General features: G+C 32.7%; 1 protein-coding gene across 1 annotated transcript in view; it reads left to right on the forward strand.

Annotated features, from left to right (window-relative positions):
* The window catches only part of CWC22 (CWC22 spliceosome associated protein homolog), a 56,426-nt gene extending 34,015 nt beyond the window's left edge, over positions 1–22,411 (forward strand). The window contains exons 13-21 of the mRNA XM_008054232.1: positions 2,501–2,605; positions 3,885–3,966; positions 8,897–8,957; positions 12,439–12,516; positions 13,197–13,349; positions 15,242–15,369; positions 16,904–17,005; positions 17,097–17,317; positions 21,564–22,411. Of these exons, the coding sequence (XP_008052423.1) occupies positions 2,501–2,605; positions 3,885–3,966; positions 8,897–8,957; positions 12,439–12,516; positions 13,197–13,349; positions 15,242–15,369; positions 16,904–17,005; positions 17,097–17,317; positions 21,564–22,147 (1,514 nt within the window). The 3' untranslated portion in view covers positions 22,148–22,411. The remainder of the gene's footprint in view (positions 1–2,500; positions 2,606–3,884; positions 3,967–8,896; positions 8,958–12,438; positions 12,517–13,196; positions 13,350–15,241; positions 15,370–16,903; positions 17,006–17,096; positions 17,318–21,563) is intronic.
* Positions 22,412–23,622: the final 1,211 nt, after the last annotated feature.

The raw sequence follows: 23,622 nt of genomic DNA on the forward strand, positions 1-23,622 counted from the left end.
CAATTGGCCAATGCCTGGGAAGTAGCACTTTCCTTTGTTACAGCAATTCACACATTCTTTGGTCTCAAGATCCCTCTACACACTTCAAAATTATTGAAGACTCTAAAAAGCTTCTGTTTATGTTGGTTGTATTCATTGCCATTTACTCTATTAGAAATTAGAATATAAGAATATTTGTTTATTAAATTCTTTTAAAAAATAGTAAACCTAGTACATGATCACAATTACATAATTCTATGAAAATAATTATTTTATAAAACAAAGGATTTTAGTGAGAAGAATGGCATGTTTTATATATTTTGCAAAATTTAATGTCTGACCTAATAGAAAACAGCTTGATTCTCATTTATCTGTTTCTACATTGTCTATTGCAATTGTTTTGACTGAAGCACATGAAGAAAATTTAGCATCAGACAGATATGTAGTTAGAAAAGGGAGAGAAATATTTTATAGCCTTTTCAGATAATTGTGTATAATCTTGATAACTATATCAATATCTAACAACTAGTAGTATATATAGTATCAAGAATATACTGTTTTCCTTGAATTGACCACCTTACTTCGTTTACATCCTAGACAAAATACCTAGCAATTATAACTTGTTTGCCAACCTTTCAAATAAAAATGTAGAAAATAGCTAATTGGTCTTGCACAGTCACACAAGTGTTTTTTCTTGAGCTAACCATCACCATTGTACACCTTTCTAACTGAATTGCTGGATGAATGGATGGATGGATCAATGGATGGATAGATCAATGAATTGATGGATGGATGGATATGAACTTCATATTTTGTCACTCAGATTACTTTACTCAAAGACTGGGGTTTAATAAATTAGTGATGTTTTACTTCTTCATCAAGGACATCCTTAAGTGAAACTGGCTTTTAAAATTTTTTTTCTACTGCAAGAGTGTGGCAGTAAAGAATGCATTGACTGCTAATACAGTTGGTGCCTTGATTTGGGCATGGGTTACAGCAGTTTTAACCCCCATTGCTTTTGGTCCATCCTCACAGATGTCAGCACAATGAAAACAGCAGATAATATCTTGGTATGATTATGAAAATAGTTTTGACCTCACAAACCACCTGACAGGTCTCAGTGATTCCTCAAGGACTCTTAGACCATTCTTTGAAACCACTGCTTTATTCAGCTAATGAAATCCAACTGTAATTGCCTAAGTGATTCCAATAGTTGGACTCTAAAGTGGAAAGATGAAAAGAAGATGATGTAAACAATTAGACACTTAATTTGACCTTCATTCTTTCATAAAATATTCTTCTAGAGCTGGCATAAAAAAATGACCACAGCAGGAAGTGGGCACAGCTTTAGTAATTAGCACCTTAGAATGACCCAGGTGTACTTGCGTTTGAGGTCTTACAGCATTTGGGAAAACAGCAGGAGTTTTTCCTTCTCTTGAATACTAAACAGTTTTTTCTTTTAAGAGTGTGTCTAAGCCATGTTACATAATAATAAATTAGGTACTTCAGATTATTTTTTGAATTCGCATTTGTTAGAAGTATTCTTGAGGAGATGATTTGTAGATAAGGGCTGAGTGATAACTCTATTTTTATAAAATGATTTCTTCCTCATAGTATAAAGTTTTCTGGTAGCATTAAGTCTGCCTTCTGATTTATACTGCTTAGTTAAATAGAAAGAAATTAGAATTTTTCTACGAATGAGTTGACTCCAGAACTTTGTATTAAAAGCTCTCTGGTTCTAATAGAAAGGTAAAAGTGAAGAGTTGGAAAAGTTTGCAGAGTTTTTTTTAATCAAGCTAACAGTAATACCATTGAGCAAAATGTAATTTTAGTTTTTATTATTTGCTTACTATTAACATTATGAATGGCCTTATATAGTCTCTTATATACATCACGATTTTCATCCAGTTCTTAATGTGAGTTGTATTTTAAGAAGTGATAATCCATTAAAATACTCTTCTTACCAGTTTTCTTAAAGACTTCTGTTTCTCTTTTACGTATAAAACATCTTTGGATTGATTGTAATGTTTGGTTTAATAGATATACATTTTAAAGCAAAGATTATTACCAATTATTTCCTATCTCATCTTTGTCTTTCCAAGTACATTCTTAGCCTAAACTGTTGTTTTATATATTGAGTCATAGCTTTTTATATAGACTGTCTTCTTTCTGATGATGAAATAATATTTTGACTCCCATATGCTGGTTTCCATTCCTGATATTCCGGTGCTCTTGTACTTTTGAAAAACTTTTCATCTACCTTGTTTTTGTCTTTTCTTCCTTATTTCATGGCCACTTTTTATCTAGCAGAAGAATGATACATATGACTTTCTCTAGTCTAATCAGTGATGCTTTCTGACCACCTAGGCAGTAACACAAGGCTTGTATGGTCATCTTTGTTGGCTGGTAAACTGTTACACCATAGTAGAGTTCAGTGAATCACGAATCTTCTCAGAACGAGTTATGTGCATATCACTTGCTCATTATTTTCTTTTTTCCTAAACTTATTTTATTCTTACAGAAATTCTTGATGAAGGAGACAGTGACTCAAATACAGACCAAGATGCTGGAAGTAGTGAAGAAGAGGAGGAGGAAGAAGAGGAAGAGGGAGAAGAAGATGAAGAAGGTAAAAGTGTAGCTAATTCAAATAATATTACAGGATACTCTAAAATTAATTCTAATGTCATCCTCTAAAACAGTGGTCCTCAACCTATAGGGAATGGAGCTTGGGAGGGGTGCTGTTGGACATCTAGTGGGCAAAGCCTAGGAATGCTGTGAAACATTCTACAAGTTCCGAGACTGCCCCCTCACAATAAAGTGTGATCTGGCCCAAGATGCTAGCTAGTATTGTCTAGGTTGAGAAACTGCTCAAAAAGTATTAAACAAGGAATTTTTTTTTTTACCATCAGCATAATTTTAAATTGGCATATTATGCCTTTGATTACATTATAAACTATGATGCATTCATGTTGAGTGCATGTGATTTATGTAACCCTGGCAGGAATGTGACAAATGAAAGTGACTGGATATTTGTTCTTTTGGCAAAATGCAGTGGGAAGGCCAAAAACTATATTTACACAGAAATAGGCATGATGTTCTTCCTCTTCAGCTTTGATTACATTATTTTACAGAAAAATAAGTTCAGGACTTTACTTTAGTTAAAGGTCAGTTAATACATCAGAACATGCATCAGTGAGTCATTATTTACATGTGTTGCATGTTTGAAAGTATTAGAAGTATATCTTTCCCTTTTATGGCATAATATATTTTAGTTCTGTCTTATAATGCAACTGTTCTTCTATAACATTTTATAAAAATAGACTTAATATTTTCTATTTTTTTAATTTTCTACCTATTCTTATACGACATTTTGCTTTAGAATTCATTTTTTTATGTGAAAATACTATTCCAATAAAAACTGTTAAATATTTATAAGGAAAGTTTTCATGCATTAAATAAGAGAATATTTTGACAGAGAAGCATATTTGTATTGAACCCATCCAGCCTGTCATGATCCAATGTTCTCTGAAATTGATTTTCTACCCATGAGTTATATAATTCTTCCCAGTTATTAAGATATTCTTTATAACTCTAGAAATAATATTTTACCAAACAACAGTATGAGTGCAGCCTTTTATAATATCTAAATGAGCAGATGGCACAGAAACATAGTTTTCCTGGCTTGGTTCTGGACTTCTTCACGTTAACATTATTATATGGCAAAAGGCTTTAAATAGATACTTCGAATTCTGTAAATACTAATTTATACAGTAGGAAAGAATATTATTATTAGATTCTTAAAGTTTCTAAGTAGATTTATGAAAGAAAATATTATGCAGAGATATATTTTAGGTTCTTCACCTTAATTTTTGTAGTTTTATAATTTTGCGTTTACTTTATTTCAGGACAAAAAGTGACTATTCATGACAAAACAGAAATTAATCTAGTCTCATTTCGTCGAACAATTTATCTTGCTATTCAATCAAGGTAACACACTATAATCTAGTTGATCTTTTTTTTTTTAATAAGGAATGGGTAAAGAGATTAGCAATGCATTTTAGAGTTTGATAACTGTTGATGAAAGATGCCAAACTCTGTGAAATATTTTTAAAAGGTTATTCTGAACAAAATGTGAATGACTTAGACCTGTGGCACAGTCCCAAGAGGTCCTGAGAGTGTGTGCCCCAAATGGTTGAATTATACATTGGCTTTATATATTTTCAGGGAGACAGAAGTTACAGGCAAAACATAAATCAGTACATGTGACATTCACATTGGTTGAGTCCCGGAAAGTAGGATATTTTCAAGCAGGGACTTGTAGTTCATAGGTGGATTCAAAAATTTTCTGATAGGCAATCAGAAAATTTTAACTCTTGTTAAGCTCTGTCTAAATAATTTTGAAGTCAGTAAAAGAAATGCTGAGTTGAGTTAAGAGGGTTGGGGAAGCCAAGGTTCTTGATATATAGATGAAGCCTCTTAGTAGCAACCCTTAGGAGAATGGATGGCAAATATCTACTATTCAGACTTTAAAGGTATCAGGCTCTCAGTTAATTCTCCTAGATATGGGAAGGCCTGGAAGGGAAAAGAGCTGGCTATGTGAATGAGGTTATCCATAGATGTAAATGTTTCCCTACAGATGTTGGCTTTGCAGCATCATAAAATATTTTTGATTTATTTCTTTATCTGTTATATGATGTTATACCAGAGTCAGGTTGGAATGTAAGCCACATTATGTAAGGTTAATAAAAACCCATCTGATGAGACTCTATGGAGTGTGACTTAGTTAGCCTCCTTAGTTAGGAATTTAGCAAGAGAGAAAAGAAGATCAGAGTTTAGTCCTCTTAACAGAAACTAAACACTGTTTTAGCATTTCAAACTACCTACCTCTACCTCCATCCCATGTTGAAGTTTATAGTACCCTTGGTTCTTTGCTTTAAGAGCAAATTGTCTTATTTGGAAAGTCTAATAGTGTTACGTAATTAAATGGTTTTTTAGCTGTGTCATTTTTTATAGTTAAATATCACTAATAAAAATCTGAAACAGCTCTGTATTAAAAGCTAGCACAGTGTTTAATTGTATAGTGAAAATTTAATGTTTTATTTTTTTCTAATTTGGTTTCTAATTCTGGTCCTTAGCAGAGAAGCACTATTGTGTTGACTTTTTGGACACTGACTTGCTATGCAGATGTAAATGAATATAAATGGAAATAGGAATTATATTTAGGAAGGTTTTGAGGACACTTTGAAGTAATGTTAAGTAAGAACTACTATGATGTCATGAAAACAAAACCTCTTCCCTTTGAAGTTTGTGAATTTGGTTTTGAAAAGAAATAAATGAGAATGTTAAATGCTTAGTGCATCTGTTATTTTGTATGCGAATCAACCTATTGATTTAGTGGCCACAGTGTTTACATTTTATACTAGAGGGGAAATGTCTTCTCAGTTCTGTTTTATTACTAGGTTTAGTATATTTCCATTTAGTATGATGTAATAGCAATAATGATTCATAAGTAGGAGTCATCTTGTTTTCAGTCTGAAAATTTTTTGGCTTTAGATTCATCTTCAAATAGAGGAATGTTAAACAGCAAAACATTGGTTGGAAATTTTTTTTTTTAAATCCTTAGCTATTTCTTTTTCTTACCTGAAAGAGAAAACTGTTAACTATTTTTTTTCAAATAAACTTGAAGTGAAGATGAGAAATTTTGATCTAGATAAACATTCTTAAATAGAACTTGACCTTTCATTTGTTTGTCCTTTTTCAGAAATCCAGCAGTAATCAGTTGTGATAGATTTACTCTTTCAATGTTGATATTAGCATTAACTTTGAAGTTACTGTGGAGCTCTTTGAATAATTATTAAAAGAAACCTAACCTTGATAATCTCTGAATCACACAAAAGACTCAAAAAATTAAGGCATTAAGAAACAAGTAACGGACAATATTACATAGTGATACCAGTCCTCGTGACAGTAACTACCATCTTATATGTTGGTTTGTGTGTGTGGTTTTTTTTTTTAACGTTATTAATTTTAATTAGTTTAATTTATATCTGACTCCTAATGACTGTCCAATAGATGGGCTGCAGTGTGATGTTTCAATGCATACATTGTGTAATCCAATCAGACCACCATTTCTGTCACTTTAAGCATTTATTATCCCTGTATGGTATTAATATTCAAAATATTCTCCAGCTACATTGTTACTTGTTATAGTCACCCTACCATGTAATGTGGATCTAGGGCTTACTATCCAGGCCTTTTGAACCCTGTTTTTCTTTATTATATTTCCTAAAGAAATAAATACTGGTAGAAAGTTATATACAGATTTGTTTAGTGGAAAAAAAATGGAGACAGTGTTATTTTTCAATACAAATAATCAAAATGTCCATCTTTGCCATTAGTGGAAAAAAATGGAGACAGTCTTATTTTTCAATACAAATAATCAAAATGTCCATCTTTGCCACCATTGAAAATTTGATTAATAGAGAATTGTTCTAAATGTGAGCAAATGATCTGATATAGTGTTAAGTGAGGGAAACTACACAGCTATGTAGATCTGTACTTGAATTAACTGTAAAAATAAGCATTTTCTAGAAATAATACTTTAGCGTAATGAACAGTAGTTAGCTTGAGGGTAGGTTGGGTTACAGATTTTTTTAGTGTCTATTTTTTCAATTTTTAAAATTTTTGGAAGTATTGTGGTTATAGTGTATCAGGCTAGAAATCAAGAATAAGATGTAATTAAGAAGTTAGATGGCTTGTGAGGGCATCTTTTTTTTTTTTTTAGTTGGAGACTCACTCCGCCACCCAGGCTAGAGTGCACTGGCATGCTCACGGCCACCCCAGCATCAACTTCTGGGCTCAAGCGATCCTTCCACCTCAGCCTTCCAAGTAGCCAGAACTATCAGCAGGCACTACCACGCCTGGCTAATTTTTTTGATTTATTGTAGAGATGAGGTCTTGCCAAGTTGCCCAGGCTGTTCTCGAACCTGTGGGCTCAGGCAATCCCCTCACCTCGGCCTCCCAAGTGTTGGGATTACAGGCTTGAGCTACCGTGCCTGGCTGAAGACATCTTAGACAGTTCACTTTTGAAAAGACTCAAGAACAAAAACAAAGTTCTTGCAACTGATTTATGTGGGGATTTCATTTTTAGAATTTATTTTGGTTGATCTCACCATCATTTCTTCCTACTTATGACTCCTTGAATTACCCTTTTGAACTTACTTAAAACATAAAACTAAACAATTATCCTTGCTATGAAAAATAATGCGTTCCTGTTTGTTCTTGTTTTTAAATGATGTTCTAGTTTGATTTTGCATTGTTGGAGCTTTCACATCAGAGGGAGGTGGACTACTATGTTCCCAGCAATTTAAAATTTCTTACATTGGACACATCAACAAAACCATTTGTAAACACAACTTAAAAACCAGCATTATGTAAAGAAGACAGTAATTAGTAAAAGTTTTCTTTTTTCTTTAACCTTTTCTCAATCATTTGTAATTTGTTTTAAACCAGGAATTCATTTAGTTTAGCAACCTAAGATAACTAGAGTATCAAGGATATTTAGTTTACTTTATTTATAATTTGTGCAACTTAAAAATAATCTTGGTGTAGGGGGCGTTTAATATTTTCAAAGTAAAACAAGAACAAGGAAAATAGACTGTCATATACCTAACTCTCTCATACTTCACTTAGCAGATAAAAAGAAAGTAGTAAAATTTCTTCATCAGTTGACTTTTTTTTTTTTTAGAAATTTCCGGATTTTTGCCTGAGTACTAATTCTGTTTTTGTTTTTTTTAAAGACTAATATTTTAGTCTTAATGCTTAATTTAGTCTTAATATTGTTCAATATTACCTGTTATAGACTCTCTTTCCTGGAAGGTTTCTTTTTTATTTTAGTTGTTATTTCATTGCCTTGTACCATCCTGGATGATTACCCTGTTGTGCTTTTGAAACTCAATAAGTAATAAAATCTGAGGAATACAGGTACACAACTAAATTCATAATCATCATATTTCAGTGGGTGATGATTTTGTACTACTGTTATTAAAAGAATGAGAGCTTGAACTTTCTACAGAAGGTGAAAATATGTTTGTATTATTGAAGATATCTTTAATTCAATTCATAGGAAGACTGTGTAAAAGCATATATTTTACCTTGCAAGTTATCTTGGTTATTTACTTATTTTATACTTGGTTTTTATAAAATGTGGTAGCCTGTGTTGGGTATGAACCAAGATGACTTGTAAGAGTAGTGCTTAAGCACTAGCTTGGTGCTGAGCTTCTGGAGCATCTTTGATCTTTTATCTCTTCTGACTTGGACACAGTGTAGAAAAACCTAAGACATTTGTATCAAGTAAAAGTAAGTGGAATCACAGGGTGGTAGAATGCAGTACTTACTCTTCCACACTGAGATTTTAATGTAAGTGGGTAAAACTTGACCTATGTTTGTTTCTGTCTTAATTAAAACTTTCCCTAGTTTCTATTATCAAACATATAATAAACATCTCAAGAAATTACTTTTAGAATAAAATATTAAGTATCACCTTTTCTTATGAAATATTGGATGAGAAAGCATGTGTACTCCTGTTTGATTCCTACTTCTAGGACTTTGGTCAGGAACAAGTTTCACAAATAACTCTGAGTCCCATTTTTCCCATCTATAAAAGTGAGAGGGTTCAAATCAGATTGTCTCTAAATTTTTCTGAAATAATTACTGTGTTTAAATCTAAATGAGGATAATATCCTGGATTCTTTCACATGGCATAATTCAAGAGCTGTATTTTCTTTATATACACAATTCAATAATATGAAATTACAATTAAAAAATCAAATTATTAAAGTAAGAGTTTTGTATATAAAAACATGCTACAGTTTATGCTGCAAGCTTTTCACTTACTGTGATCATCTTATCTCCACAGTTTAGATTTTGAAGAATGTGCTCATAAATTGCTGAAAATGGAGTTTCCTGAAAGCCAAACAGTATGTTAATTCTTTTTTAATGAGGAAATATATATTGGTTATAAAAATGTGTAAAGCAGTTAATCATTAGATTTTGTGAGTTGAAGCAGTAACTCAGTGCTAAATACTTATTTTTAAAATGTAAGTTCTATGTAATTTAAAAATAACTCTAAATTTGGAGATCCTGGTATGTTTTGTACATGCTGCAACAGTGAATTGAATTATTTACTTTAACTGAGTGTGGAAAAAAGAGAGCCTCTGAACCACCACAGTTGACATAGAATTTCTGAGTTGTTAGCTATAAATCAAATTATGCTTTATATACAATAGGAAATTTGTTCTTTAATGAATTGTGTGGTCTATTTTCTGATGGAAAAAAGCATTCTTTAAGGTAGAAGTTAAAAAGATCACAGCATACGTTGTTTTAGTACTTTAGTTCGATCTAGAAGAATCTGTATTCTTTTCATACATTAATTCATTCAACAACTATGTATTCAGCAGATACTAGTGTCAGGCACTCTGCAAAGCATCAGGGATTCAGCAGTCTATAAAGACATGTGGCTCCCTCTTAGCTCTATGGGACATATTATCTTATAACTCAGTGCACTTCACAATTCAAAGTATCAGAACCCTATTGCCAGTGATAATAAAAAATCAGATTAAAAAGATAATCTGGGTTTTTTCTTCAAGTTTTCTTCAGACTTTTTAATGTCTAGTATGTATATTGCTCCTTATTCATCTAGATTTTAGATCCTTAGAACCTGAGCCAAGCTTTGATGGTTTTGCTTTGCATGTGGTAGACTCCGCACAGATGCCGGAGTGAATGTATCAGCTCTAATAGCCTGTCCATTTTCCAATTCTTCTAGCTCTTCTTGATTATCTGAACTAAATCACTGTTAGATGTAAGTTCTTTGTCCTAAGGCTTTTAAAAATGTCGTCTCACAGGGGTTGGCAGGCCCAGGCCTGCTACCTGTTATTTTAAATAACGTTTTATTAGAGTATAGCTACAGTCATTCACTAATGTATTTTAGTAGTTTTCTGAGTGCATAAAAATACATATACTAAGGCACTCTTCTAAATGTTATCAAAGTATGTTGAGGTTAGTTCTAGAATAACCTGGTCTCACACCACAGCAGCAGAATGAGTTATTGTGACAGAGATCATATGGGCTCCTAAGCCTAAAATATTTACTATCTGGCCATTTACAGAAAAAGCTTGCCAATCTTTGTTCTAGAATATAGATTAATCTTTGAAATGCCATGGTACGGAATTTTAAGAAAAATATATTATTTTTAAAAATAACATTTTGTTTTTCCTTTCAAAGTTTCTATATTAGTATAATAGTGATAGTGTAGCGATTTCTACTGTGGCAGCATTTGATATGCCATCATTGAGAGGAAACAAATTAGTAACTTAAAACTTGTAAATCAAAATTGACACTGAAATTACAGTATGATCTTGTCACAGTATTTGAAAAATAGGATTAATCCAGAGGATAGTTATTCTAGAACTAACCTCAACATATTTTGATATTTGGAAGAGTTTCTTAGTATGTGTATTTTCATGCACTCAGAAGTCGCCTAAAATCGCTGTAATATTTAATTAAAATGTTAAAATATTAATTATTATAAGCCAGAGGGAATAACTCTTATAACTGCATTTAGTTTAGGGAAGAAAGTAATTTGTTTTGCAAGTAGTGCATAGCAGTGCTATCAGCATATTACCATGTTGTATTGTTTAAAAACCTGAGTAACTGCTATATTATTATAGAATGCAATGTTGCTAGAAAAAATTAAAAATGAATTTTAATATATGAAGTTAGCATCACAGAATTTAGAAAAGCCCCATTTTTTGAAAGTTTTCAGTGCTGTATGAAATTTTTATAATGTACACCTTTTTAGTACGTATACATTTATAAACATGTTATTTAATTGAGTTAACTTAGGACTAATCTTTAAAAAAATAATAATGGCATCTGAAAGTAACCAGCCCTATACTGTAAACACAGACCTTTGAGTAGATTGTTCCATGAGAAGATTATCCGTCTAGTGCAGTGCTGTACAGTAGAACTTTCTGCAGTGGTGGGAATATGTTCTACATGCTTCTTTTATAATAGCCACTAGTCATATGTGCCTTTTGAGTGCTTGAAATATTACTGATGTGACTAAAGAACTAAAAGTTTTATGTAATTTTAAGTAATTTTAATAACCATATGACTAATGACTACCATGTTAGATGGCACAATTCTAGAGTGTCTGTCCTTTGCTTCTTTGGGATTCCCTTCCTGCCTCGTCTCTGAGTCCTTCTCTGGAGTCTCTGATAAAAAACTGTTAACATAAATATTTGTGGTAAATACCTAATGCCCTAATTTTTAAAAATATACATTTTACTTAGGTTGCATTGTATGTTGTTAAATAGGACACAATGTCAAAATTGTTCATTAAAAATATAAAAGTAAAAATTACTTAAAGAAAAACACATCTAATTTTTATAGTCTTGTTTTCTGTTTAGAGAAAGCAAGAATATTGCAGTTACTATTCTTGAAAAATTTTTTAACTTTCTGATAAACATTTTATTGAGAAAGATATTATCAATTTTACAATGGTTATCAGAGAATGAATTTGTATATCTTTTTCATTTTGTCTCTCTTCACTTTATGTTTGAGTATTTTCATCTATGAAATTGCTATAATCAATATATATTTCATTAGGATTACTTCAAGGATTAATAAATAACATTTGTTAATTAAAAGTCTCTAATTAGTTAAATATAAATAATTTGTGATGATGATATTTTCTGATCAGGGGTTTATTAGTTCAGTAGTTTTCAAGGCACCCAAGTAGCTGATTAGAACAGTATATTATTCTGTCAGTTATGGAATGATTCCATATATTTGTATAGATCCATTCATAGATGATCTATATGAATAACATTTTTTTGAGGTGAGAAAATCAGGAAAAAGAACCACAAAAATGTTTTTTGTAATCAACCAAGATCATTTATGTCAACCCTTAAGTACTTAGCCATTTTTGTTTCTGTAAAGACTCATAGCCTGCCTTTTCCATACTAACTAAATATATTTCTTGGCAGTTGATTTTATGTCTTTGGGAGGTCTATAACTGAATTGTTAGATGTTGTGCTGATGAGTCTATATTTAAAGAAGTTCTATAAAAAAATCCTTTAAGAATTCAGTATATTCAGTCTCTCTGATGTATCTGTTTCATATACTAGGTTTTATTGAAGTGGTTCATACTTAAATGAATTTAGAATTTTATAATTAATCTAATTAGTATAAATGACTGTGGAAGTTGTCAACCAGACCAAAAACTTTAAAAAATTATGAATTTAACATAGATGGAGGTTTTTATTTATTCACAAAGTTTTTGAAGTGTTTTAAATCCTTATTTTAAATTGCAGGTGTTGCTAGCATATTGTTAAAATTATCATACAGTATAGATCCCCGTTGTGTTTTGAGTCATCAGTGTAATTTTTTTCCAAATAGAAAGAACTCTGCAACATGATACTTGACTGCTGTGCCCAACAAAGGACATATGAGAAATTTTTTGGCTTGTTAGCTGGGGTGAGTTCTAACCTTTTTTTCATGTAGGAATGTAATAGATGCACAAAGGGAATTCTTAAAATGAATATTGTAAATTAATTATTTCTGTTTTGTGATCTGATCAGATAAACAACGTGTCTTTGCTAAAAGAAAATGGTTCATTTTCTTCTTCAACTACCTCCTTCCATACTTCATTTTTGCAGTGCTTTTTTTCCCTGAGTATCACTTTTCCAGAGCTTTTTGAAACTTTATATGCTTTGTAACAGTTTTTCAATAGAGGACAATTAAATGCTTGCTGTCTTTTCAAAATCTCAACGCAGTTACTAAAGTCAAGTATGTGTTCAGGCAGCATAAATGTTTTTTAAAATCCGAACTCTACCCCCAGGGTAGAAGTATATGTATATATACAAATGTGTGTGTCTGTGATCACCTACATGAATAATTTTGTTTTAGCATGTACATCTCAGGCTGATAAAAGCTGCATATATTAACTTTTTTGAAGTTATAGCATATAACTTCATATAACTTTGTGTTATATGTAGTATATAACTTTGTGTCATATAGCACAAAGATAGTGATATATGTGTTCTTTGAAGATATACAAAATATTAAGCTTTGATTCAGGAAATTTAGAAGAATTTAATATGTTCATGGTTGTATTGACATTTAATTTTTAATGTGATTAATTTTTTATTTATTAGCGATTTTGCTTGCTAAAAAAAGAATATATGGAATCCTTTGAAAGTATATTCAAAGAACAGTATGATACCATCCATCGCTTGGAAACAAATAAATTGAGAAATGTTGCTAAGATGTTTGCTCACCTTTTATACACTGATTCACTTCCATGGAGTGTAAGTAGATGGGTCAATATTTATACTTCCTTTCTAATTCCCTTTTACTTTCAAATAGCTGTTCGTATAAGCTAGCTGTATTTATCCTATTATGAAATGTACTTTAAAATGAAATATGTAATAAACTTTCAGCAGAACTACTATCTGTGAGATTATCTTCATATAACACGGAATCAAAAAGCTAAGTAAATAGTTTATAAGAAATACTATCCTGAATTATATTAACAGTCTAAACATCACAGGGTTTTAATAGTGATGGCTTGGAGAGCTTTCAGGGAAAATACTACAAATTTTCATCTCTGTGTACATGCACACTCATATCCATATATACTACTATTTTGGTGGCAAATGTATCTCTGAATTACTGTTTCTGTTTCCTAAGGGAGTAAATCCCCATGGGTCCTCTTGTTAGGGTTAAAGAGAGAAGTGATTTACTAGCAGGGTGTGTTCTTTTTGGCAGACGTTGCAGTTGGATAAGTGATAGAAAGGATATCATACCGTTAGTATCATTGCTAGTACACGAAAAGATGGGGAAATGTGTACTGGATTCGAACTGAAATGAAGTTGTTAACCCAGCATTTATTGTACAGCTACTGTTCATTCATCTGCCATTATTTAGCCACCACCTATGTCCCCAGTCACTGAAAGAGGTGCTAGGTATTGAAAGTGAATTATATATGGTCCTCATTCTCAAGGGGGTTAATGCATAAGGAGCAGAGGTAAGATATGCCTACACCAATAATATAAGATAAAAGTGATAGATTATAAGAAAAGCAAAGTTGCTAAAGGAGTTTTTTTTTTAAATTAGATCCAAGAGGAAAATAGAAAAGAATTACATTATAGAATACCATACTACTAATTGTAGAATGAGGCAATATCATCAAGCTTATAAACATCAGATAGAGTCTTATAGTACTTTAAATACTAAGTATGTCCAGCTACATTAGTAGGCATTTGTACGCTAACCCAGGAATTGGATTAATTAGAATAATTTTTGACTTATTTTCTCCTTTTTGAGAAAATGAAATTAAAGTTTTCAAGAGTTGACTAACAAATGGGCTTCTGGAACATATAACCCATAACTGGAAGTTACTTTTATTTTTATTTGCCCTAAAATATTTTTTTAGGAGTTTTCTTTTTTTTTTTTTTGAGTTGGAGTCTCACTCGGTCACCCAGACTGGAGTGCAGTGGCCGCTCCCGGCCACCGCAGCCTCAACCTGCTGGGCTCCGGCGATCCTTCCACCTCAACCTTCCGAGTAACCGGAATTACAGGCGCGCACTACCACGCCCGGCTGATTTTTTGATTTATGGTAGAGATGAGGTCTCACTGCCCATGCGGGTCTCGAACCCGCGGGCTCAGGCAATCCACTTACCTCAGCCTCCCAAAGGCACAGGATTATAGGCTGAGCCACTGAGCCTGGCTAGGAGTTTTCATTTTTAAGCCACAATCTTAGTGTTCAAAATAAGTTAGCATTCTTTCTGTCTTTACCTTTAGGATGTATTATTATATGTACTGCACAGAACTATAACCCAGTGCTTTTTGTAGCATTTTGCCTCAGACCCTCATATACATCACATTTTGATGAATGAAATTTAGGAGCTAGTAATCTCTGTTTCATCATTACATGCTCAAGACAGGATATCTTCCCTGCTATAAAAAGCACATACCCCAAGAAAGAGAATGAAATCTATTTTTGTAGCATCTTAACATTTTGAAAATTAGTAAAGAGAAATAATCTTTAACTTCATGTCAGCTTAAGGGACGATATTCAGAGATAATCCTGGTTGAAGATGAGAATAAATCATAATTTTAAGAAACACTTAAACTTACACAAATTGGCCAGTTTGTCTTGACTTTTGAAAATCAGAATAATTTTATTTTTCATTTTTAGGTTCTGGAATGTATAAAACTGAGTGAAGAAACCACCACATCATCCAGTAGAATTTTTGTCAAAATATTTTTTCAGGAACTGTGTGAATACATGGGTCTTCCTAAACTTAATGCAAGATTAAAGGATGAGTAAGTATCTCATTGAGCACTTTTTATTCTTACCTCAGGTTTTCTCCCACTTGAGAAGAAGTCCACCCTAGGTTGTAAAAGCAAAAGTTAGGCCCTCTAGGACATTCTTCATCCATTAATCACTACTCTGAATCTCATGTGGCTTGGACAAATGTAACTTTTAATGGCTGTTTTTAGTTCAAATGGAGAGAATGCAACATTAATGCATTTTTTAGTTAGAAAACACAAAATTGTTTTTGCATACTCACTGGAATCCTCCAGTGATGTTTATAGTTTTATTTTCGTTTTTACCCTAATTTTAAGCCTTGGAACTAATAAAGTAATGTTTATATTAACAATGGACAATTGTGAATATGTGTAAATAGATATTAGTCATGTAATTGTTCAAATTATTACATGGAACTAGAGTCTTGTTCCAGAACTGCTATGTAATCCCTTTCTCACCTTTCCTACTTCCTGTTTTCAGATTGCTCTTTGTCACTTGGATTGACTTTATTGCATTCACACTACTGAAATCATCCTTCCAAATTTCTCATGACCACCTGCCATGTCCATTCTTTCTTGGTCCTCACACCCCTTCACTACCCTGCTGCACTTAGACAGTTGATCACTTGCTCACTCAGCCTTGTCTCCTCAGCCTACTCCTCCAGTGTTAAAACTCACCAGAGGCCTATCCTGGGTTCTACATGCTGTCTCCGAACTATTCTGTCCACTTATTTTGGCTTCTCATACTTAGCTTATTTGGTCCTTTTCTACTTGACCAGCTCATTCTTCTCTTCAGTTAGCTGCACTCCAGCCACACCAACACTGCCAAGCTTGTGAAGCTGTCCCGTCTCTCTCATGCTTCCTTACCTCCGTTTCCACTGCTGGCAGTCCCCTCTCTTCTTGCTCTATCTAGCAAACTCATAATCATTCTTTTTATATTTGACCTCTTATAGAAGAGAGTTTTCCCTGACTTCACTGAGTAGTCATTCAGTGTGGCACTCAAAATCACATTATATTGTTTTCTGTTCTTTCTGTTCTTACTCCACAGATACCATGATTACATACAGTCTTCATCCTTGAGTCCTCCCTATTGTTGACTACCTCCCTCTTGCCCCAGTGCTTTGCAGGGTGCTGTGTATGCATGTCTGAGTGTATATAGATACAACAGAGGAGGTCTTTAAAAATTTTTTGTATGTATACTCACAATATAGTCACAGATATGTACATACATGCTATACATGTATTCACATGTATATATTTATATGTATGTCTATACATTTATTCTCTGGTGTACTGTAAAAAAAATTTTTTTCAACCTCCGTTGCATAATTAATGGAAATCAAGTTTAGTAAAGTATTACTTGACCCTACTCATTTCATTTAGATAGCATGTAGTCTAAACTAATAAATGGCATAATCCCCTTAGTTATATTTTATTTACTAATTTTATAAACAGAACATCTGAAAAAAGTGACTTTATAAGGATTTTGCATTTTTTATTTTTAAGCAATCTATTCTATTTTGTTTATTTTTTAAAATTTCTTTTTTAGAACCCTACAGCCATTCTTTGAAGGATTATTACCCCGAGATAATCCAAGAAACACTCGGTTTGCCATCAACTTCTTTACCTCTATAGGTCTTGGAGGGTTAACGTAAGGCTTATTTTCAGAATTTTATTTTCTACTTGCAAAATTTGTCACAGTTGTCTTTGAAGCAGAATCTAATACTATATTTTTTAATTAGGGATGAATTACGTGAGCATCTTAAAAATACACCAAAGGTCATCGTGGCACAGAAACCAGATGTTGAGCAAAATAAATCCTCCCCATCCTCTTCCTCTTCGGCATCCTCCTCTTCAGAGTCTAATTCCTCTGACTCTGATTCTGACAGCAGTGATAGCAGTTCAGAGTCTTCCAGTGACAAGAACGAGTCTTCGTCTACCAGTAGTCATAGCTCTGCCTCAGGTACTAAAGTTCGTTTATAATTCATCTTGCTCTTTCTAACAAGTATATTGCTAGTGATATTTATGAGGGAAGAAAATTATTTGACAGCTTATTTATTTTAGAGTTCAGTTGTTTAAAAACCATAGTTAATAATATAAATGATCATCTGTCACTATCGTAGTCTGTAGTGTATTACAGCATTTTTAATGCTGAGATCACCTTTTGGAATTCTCTTCACAGAAATGAAGATATTTCTTTAGCAAATATGTATTTGATTGATGACTAAAACCTCATTCATGTTTGTAATCTAGTTTAGGAGCTATCCTGATGTTATATTAAAGAAGTTTTAGTACTTCTGCTTTTAATATTAAAGCTTTATATTTGTAATTGACATATGGTGCACATTCAGTGTGTACCTCGCATGCTATATGGATTTTTATAAAGCAAACTCAACCCTAGAACTGGCATCCAAGAGTCACTAGTACTCTAGAAGGTCTCAGTGTTTCTTCCTCCCAGTCACTGCTCTCCTCTCATCCTCGTGGCAGCTACTGTTTTGATTTGTAATTCTACAGGTTAATTTTGCCCATTTGTAATTTTGGATTTATACATTATGGATTTTCTTTATGTCCAGCTTATTTTTTTCAATATTATGTTTGTGAGATTCATCTGTGTTATTGCATTTAGTTATAGTTCCTTCATGTCCGTTGCTGTGTAGTTATTCATTAAGTGAATGTATCACGATATATTCCTTTTACTCAGTGGACGTTTAGATTTACAAGTAGTGTTTCCATGTATACACTTGTATATCTCTCTTGATGACTTCACACACACACACTCAGGCACACACACACTTCTATGGGTTGCATACCTATAAGTGGAATCACTGTGTTACAAGATGTGCATATATTAACTTTAGTAAATACTGCCAGTTTTCCAAGTGGTTATTCCAATTTATACTCCCACCAGCTGTGTATGAGCATTCCAGTAGCTGCCATCCTCACTAATGCTTCACATTGATCATCTTTTTTATTTAGCCATCTGGTAGGTGTGTAATGGTATTGCATTGTGGTTTTAGTTTTAATTTGCATTTCCTTGATCACTAATGAAGTTGAGTACCATTTTGTATATTATTGACCATTTGGTATTTTTTGTTGTTAAGTGGCTATTCACATCCTTTGCCATTTTTTTTCATTAAGCTGTCTCCTGTTGATTTGTAGGAATTCTTTATATATTCTAGCTATGTGTCTTTCGTATGTATATATATTGCATATAACCAGTCCTGTGCTTGTCTCTCTAGCCCTGCGAGGCTGCCAGAGCTCTGGTCTCTTTCTGTCCCACAGCAGCAGCCTTGAGTCAGCCATTGTTCCTGAGAGAAATTGGCTGTAGAATGTCAGCTTATATTTCAGTGCTTCTGCCTTCTGGATTTTGTTCCTTCTTTTCCTTGTTTTTTTTCACTAACTCTCTGATGTCTTTGTTTCTTTCATCTGTAACTCTTTTATTTTGAAATGATTTTAGACTTAAAGGAAAGTTGCAAAAATGGTAGAGAATTTCCATACACCCCTTGTCCAACTTTTCCTATTGTTAGCATCTTATATAACCACAGCTCAATTATCAAAACCAGGAAATTAACATTGGAGCAATATTGCTAACTAGACTACAGCTTTTATTTGAGGTTCACCAGTTTTTCATTAATCCTTGTTCTTATTTTAGTGTTCCGTGTGCATTTAATTGCATTCTCCAATCTGCAGTCTGTGACAGGGCCTCTCAGGCTTTCCTTGTTTTTAATGGCCTTGACACTTTTGAAATCCTGTGGTCACTTATTTTGTATCCTGTTCTTCAATACAGAGGTTTGTTTGACATTTTCTCATTAGAATTAGGTTAGACATTTTGGGGCAAGAATACCATAGAAATTATATGTTCTTCTTAGTGTTCTTATCAAGAAATTCATAAAATTGATTTTTTTAATACTTGTTGATATTAACCTTGCTCACTTTAGTAAGGTAGTATCTACTGGATGTCTTCACAGAAACTATTTTTCTCTGTAAAACAATGTCTTCTAGGGAGATAATTTGATACTGTGTATCCATCTTTGGATCTTGTCTGTAACACCTAGTACTGTCATTTACCTAATGGTGATTCTTTGTTTATTTTCTTCTACATCTAGTTATTAAATTTTTTCTGTAAGAAAGAGTTGTCTCTCTTCCCTCATTTATCTATTTATTCAACTATGTATTTATATCAGTATGGACTCATGGTTATTTATTTTATTCTACAGGTTAAAGTTCAGTACTTATTTTGTTCAAGTCATTTCAACTTTGGCAGCCAGAAGTTCCTTCAGTTTGACTTCTGTGTACTTTTGACACATCTCCTCCTTTTTTAAGCACTTCATTCCATTATAGTGTCAGAAGTTGTTTCAGATCTTTAGTCTTTTTCAACAGAAGATTTTAAAATTTTATCTGGCATTTCTGGTTTTCAGCAAGAGCACAGGTTTTCCAGTCTTCTCTATCCTACTTAGAAGTGGAAATCCTGTCATAAAACATTTTTTCAAAGTTTGATTCTGGTTCACATTTTCTGAAAAGGTCTAGTTCATTTTTACCCAAGGTCACATCTGTTTTCTTCCATTATAGTATCTCAGTACAAATCAGGGATTATTTGCTTGTCTGAAATGCATGTCATTTCTTGCTTTTGTTTTTTCAATTATTTGTTTTTAATGTCATATTTCAGAGAGATAGTTATTTTCCCTGTATTCTAAGTTGTAATCTATACACTCTTGTTTCCTAGCTTGTTACATTTCAAAGTGTTTATATACTATGTGGCATCCAGAATTTGGGGACTCTCCGTGTATTATGTTACCAGAGCAAGATTCCATTTGTTTACAGGAACTTGTATTCTTGAGTTGAAGTATACAAACATTGTTCATTTAACAGTCACCTTTTTGAATTCTACAAAATTTGTTATTTCATGGTATTGTTTTGAGAACAGATGATAACACAGCATGAATTGCTGCAATAAGGAAGCTTGCTGATTCAAAATTAATTTGCTTTATCATACAGTTTCAGTGGAGAACTTTGTTTTATTAATAAAATATTAGGTGCATAAAAGCAGTATGAACTGCCCCCAAATTAGGAAATTGTAAAGCAAACATAGCAAAGGGAGAGGAGGTTGCATGTTGTTAAATGGCTGGGTTTTAATATCGATAAACCCCTGAGAGTTGTGTAGGGTCAGAGAGACGCTGGTTTAGCACAAAGCCAGATGGTTTCTGCTTGGGAAGCTGCAGCTTAGCTGAGCTGTTTGATAGAAACCATAGAAATAGGTCCTTAATGGCAAACCAACTGACTGTACTGCCTGCCAAGGGTAGGCATTCAGCAAAAGAAAGTTGGTATGGTGAGATTTGGGTAGAGTTGAGTGCGGAGAGGCAATTTTCTACCATTTTTTTCTTCTTTCTGTATGCACATGAATTTGACAGAAATTTTGATCATTCCAGCATCTTTGATTTTATACCCCAATTAAGTAATAGATAAAGTGATTAAATGTGTTGTATAGCTAAAAGTGGTAAGTTATTTCAGCATAATTATTTTATATTTATATCTGTGATTATATCAGTAAAATAAAATTGTCTATGGTCTTTTTAGAAGAGTTTTTCAAAGACCAAGCTTTTGTGTGTCTCCTAAAGCTTAAGCCTATGTAATTTGTAATTTAAGCCATCAGCTCTTATTGGTGCCTCTCTGATAGCATCGGAGAACTGAAATAGTGTTTTTGTAGGAAGAGGTTTTTATTTGAGAAATCCATATTTATGCTGTTAAGTAAACCCAGTTGTCCTGCTCCTTCCACATTTAGGAAGTGATGTTGCTAATGAGTGATCATGTTTTGGTTATGTATCAATCAGATCTGACATAATATTTCATATGAATAATGCACATTGGCTGGAATTTCCATTTTGTGGTAAAATTTGCAAGTGGAAGTGTACCATTCTAGTCACTTTGGAAAAATGTTTCCAGTTTCTATAGTTTATTTAAAGTTTCTGTTTACTGTCCTAAGTCTAAGGATCAAAACAGTACTTTGGTAGTTAATGTTGAGATATTGTATATTCTTTAAAATTAGGCATTTTGTAAAATGTTCTATTATCAGACTTTCCAGTCAATCAGTTTGGCCTTGAATCCAGTTTATCTGAGTTAGTAAACCTAGCAATGTATCAGTAAATGTGATTGTTAAATTTTGATGTTAAGATGAAAATGAAAGCTAACTATGTTTCATTTTATACATGCAGCTAAAGACTTAAGAAAAAAGGGACAAGGGAAGACCAGAAGTAAAGAAGTAGATAAGTTGATCAGGAATCAAACACATGATAGAAGACAAAAAGAAAGAAGACCAGAACAGAGGCACCAGGAGACAAGGACTGAGAAAGAAAGAAGGTCAGAAAAATACAGAGATCAGAATTTAAGCGATTCAAGTTGGAGAGATCCCATCACAAAATACACATCAGATAGAGGTGTTCCTTCCGAACGAAATAATTACAGTAGAGTTGTGAATGACAGAGACCAAGAAATGCACATAGATTTGGAAAATAAGCATAGTGATCCCAAAAAGAAGAGAGCAGAGAGAAGGAATTCTTTTTCTGAAAATGAGAAGCACAGACACCGAAATAAGGACAATGAAAATTTTAGAAGAAAAGATAGATCCAAGTCAAGGGAAACGAATAGGAAACATTCAGGCTCTAGAAGTGATGAAGATAGGTATCAGAATGGTGCCGAGAGGCGATGGGAAAAATCTAGCAGATACTCTGAACAGTACAGAGAATCAAGAAGAAATCAGGACCGGCGGAGAGAAAAGTCTCCAACAAAGCAAAAATAATTCTACAAAATGACATAAACTGGACATGCCTTATATTCATTCAGTCGAAGCAAATTATTTTTTACATTGATTGATAAATTTTATAGAGAATTCTTGTATAAAATACTGGTTTGTATTTGTACATTTAAAAAATGTTTTCATTGTAATATGTTTTATAATTGAGACATTTCAAGGCCCTACACATAAAGTTATTTGGAGTTTCACCAGACAGGGATGTAAGTTTTGCTTATATTTTGTGAATAAAATGATTAAATGCTCATTGAATCAGTGATTTTTTTTCATTTACAAAATATTTTTTCGATAATTCTTCTGAGCTATTATAATGAATCAATGTTTTTTTTTTTATTTGCTGAAAATCAAAATAGGTGAACCTTTTTAGTTTAACATTTTTGCTTTGTTAATGAGAATGTTTGAACCTTTTTCAAGTGGTCACCCTTTTTTATGTTTAAAGTAGAGGACTTATTACAAGTGTCATATTATGTTTTAAACAAAAGGGTCAAGTTAAGTGTGTATTAGTCTTTAAATCACAGCTATACACAGCTGTATTTATAATGAGCACTTTGTCATTTGATAACATTTCTTCTCTCTGGACTGCTTGATAATGTTTAATGAAATTCTTTGTGATTAGTGCATTTTTTCAGCCTTGAAGTTATATCATTGTTGGTGAATTAATGTGTATTTAGTTTTTAATTTAGATTAACAGATCGCTGGAAAACATAGTCATGAGATATGCAACAACCTGTGAATTAATTTCAGTTTTTTATAAGAATTTTAAGGGTTTCCATCATTGTAACTCACCAGCTAATATGTGACCATATTATTTATTACTTTTGAAATAAAATATTGCCTCTGCAATCTTAGACTTGCTGACAAGACATTTGACCTTGCTTCCTAAATAGACTTCTTGTTATCTAGCCAATGTGTGGGTTCAAGAATAACATTTAGTTCTTGGGCATACTCATGATTCAATTTTTAAAAAAATTTTTGTTGTTTAAAAACATGAGTATAAGTACAGTCATATAAAAGAATAGTTTCATCTGCTCACCCCACCCCAAAAGTGTTCATTGAATAAGACAGCTTGGGAAAAATCTTTTTTAGTTTTTTCTCCTAGAGTGGTGGCTGAAAGGTGGTATCATGGGAAGGGACCATCCTAAGCACAGTGCATTTCACAGAACTGAGCTGAGCAGATTGGATTTAAGGAGTATATAGGCTATAAGCCCTGAAGGAAATAAATACAATTTTTAAAAAAATCTTCGGGGTGGTAAAAACGAAAAAAATAATAGACTAGAAATTTATTTTCTTCACTTTAACCTTAGTTCTTAACTTTAAAATGTAAAAAATAGGAAGCCATTCTATTTATTGATTACATAAGACCTTAAAAAGTTATCAAAGTAGATGATTTTTTAAAATGTTAATACAAGAGCAGACCCCACAAAAAGGAATTTATTAAAAATTGTGTATTTATCTTACATGTT

The sequence above is a fragment of the Carlito syrichta genome, unplaced genomic scaffold (genome assembly GCF_000164805.1).
Source record: "Carlito syrichta isolate Samal-C Ts95f unplaced genomic scaffold, Tarsius_syrichta-2.0.1 Scaffold289272, whole genome shotgun sequence".
NCBI lineage: Eukaryota > Metazoa > Chordata > Mammalia > Primates > Tarsiidae > Carlito > Carlito syrichta.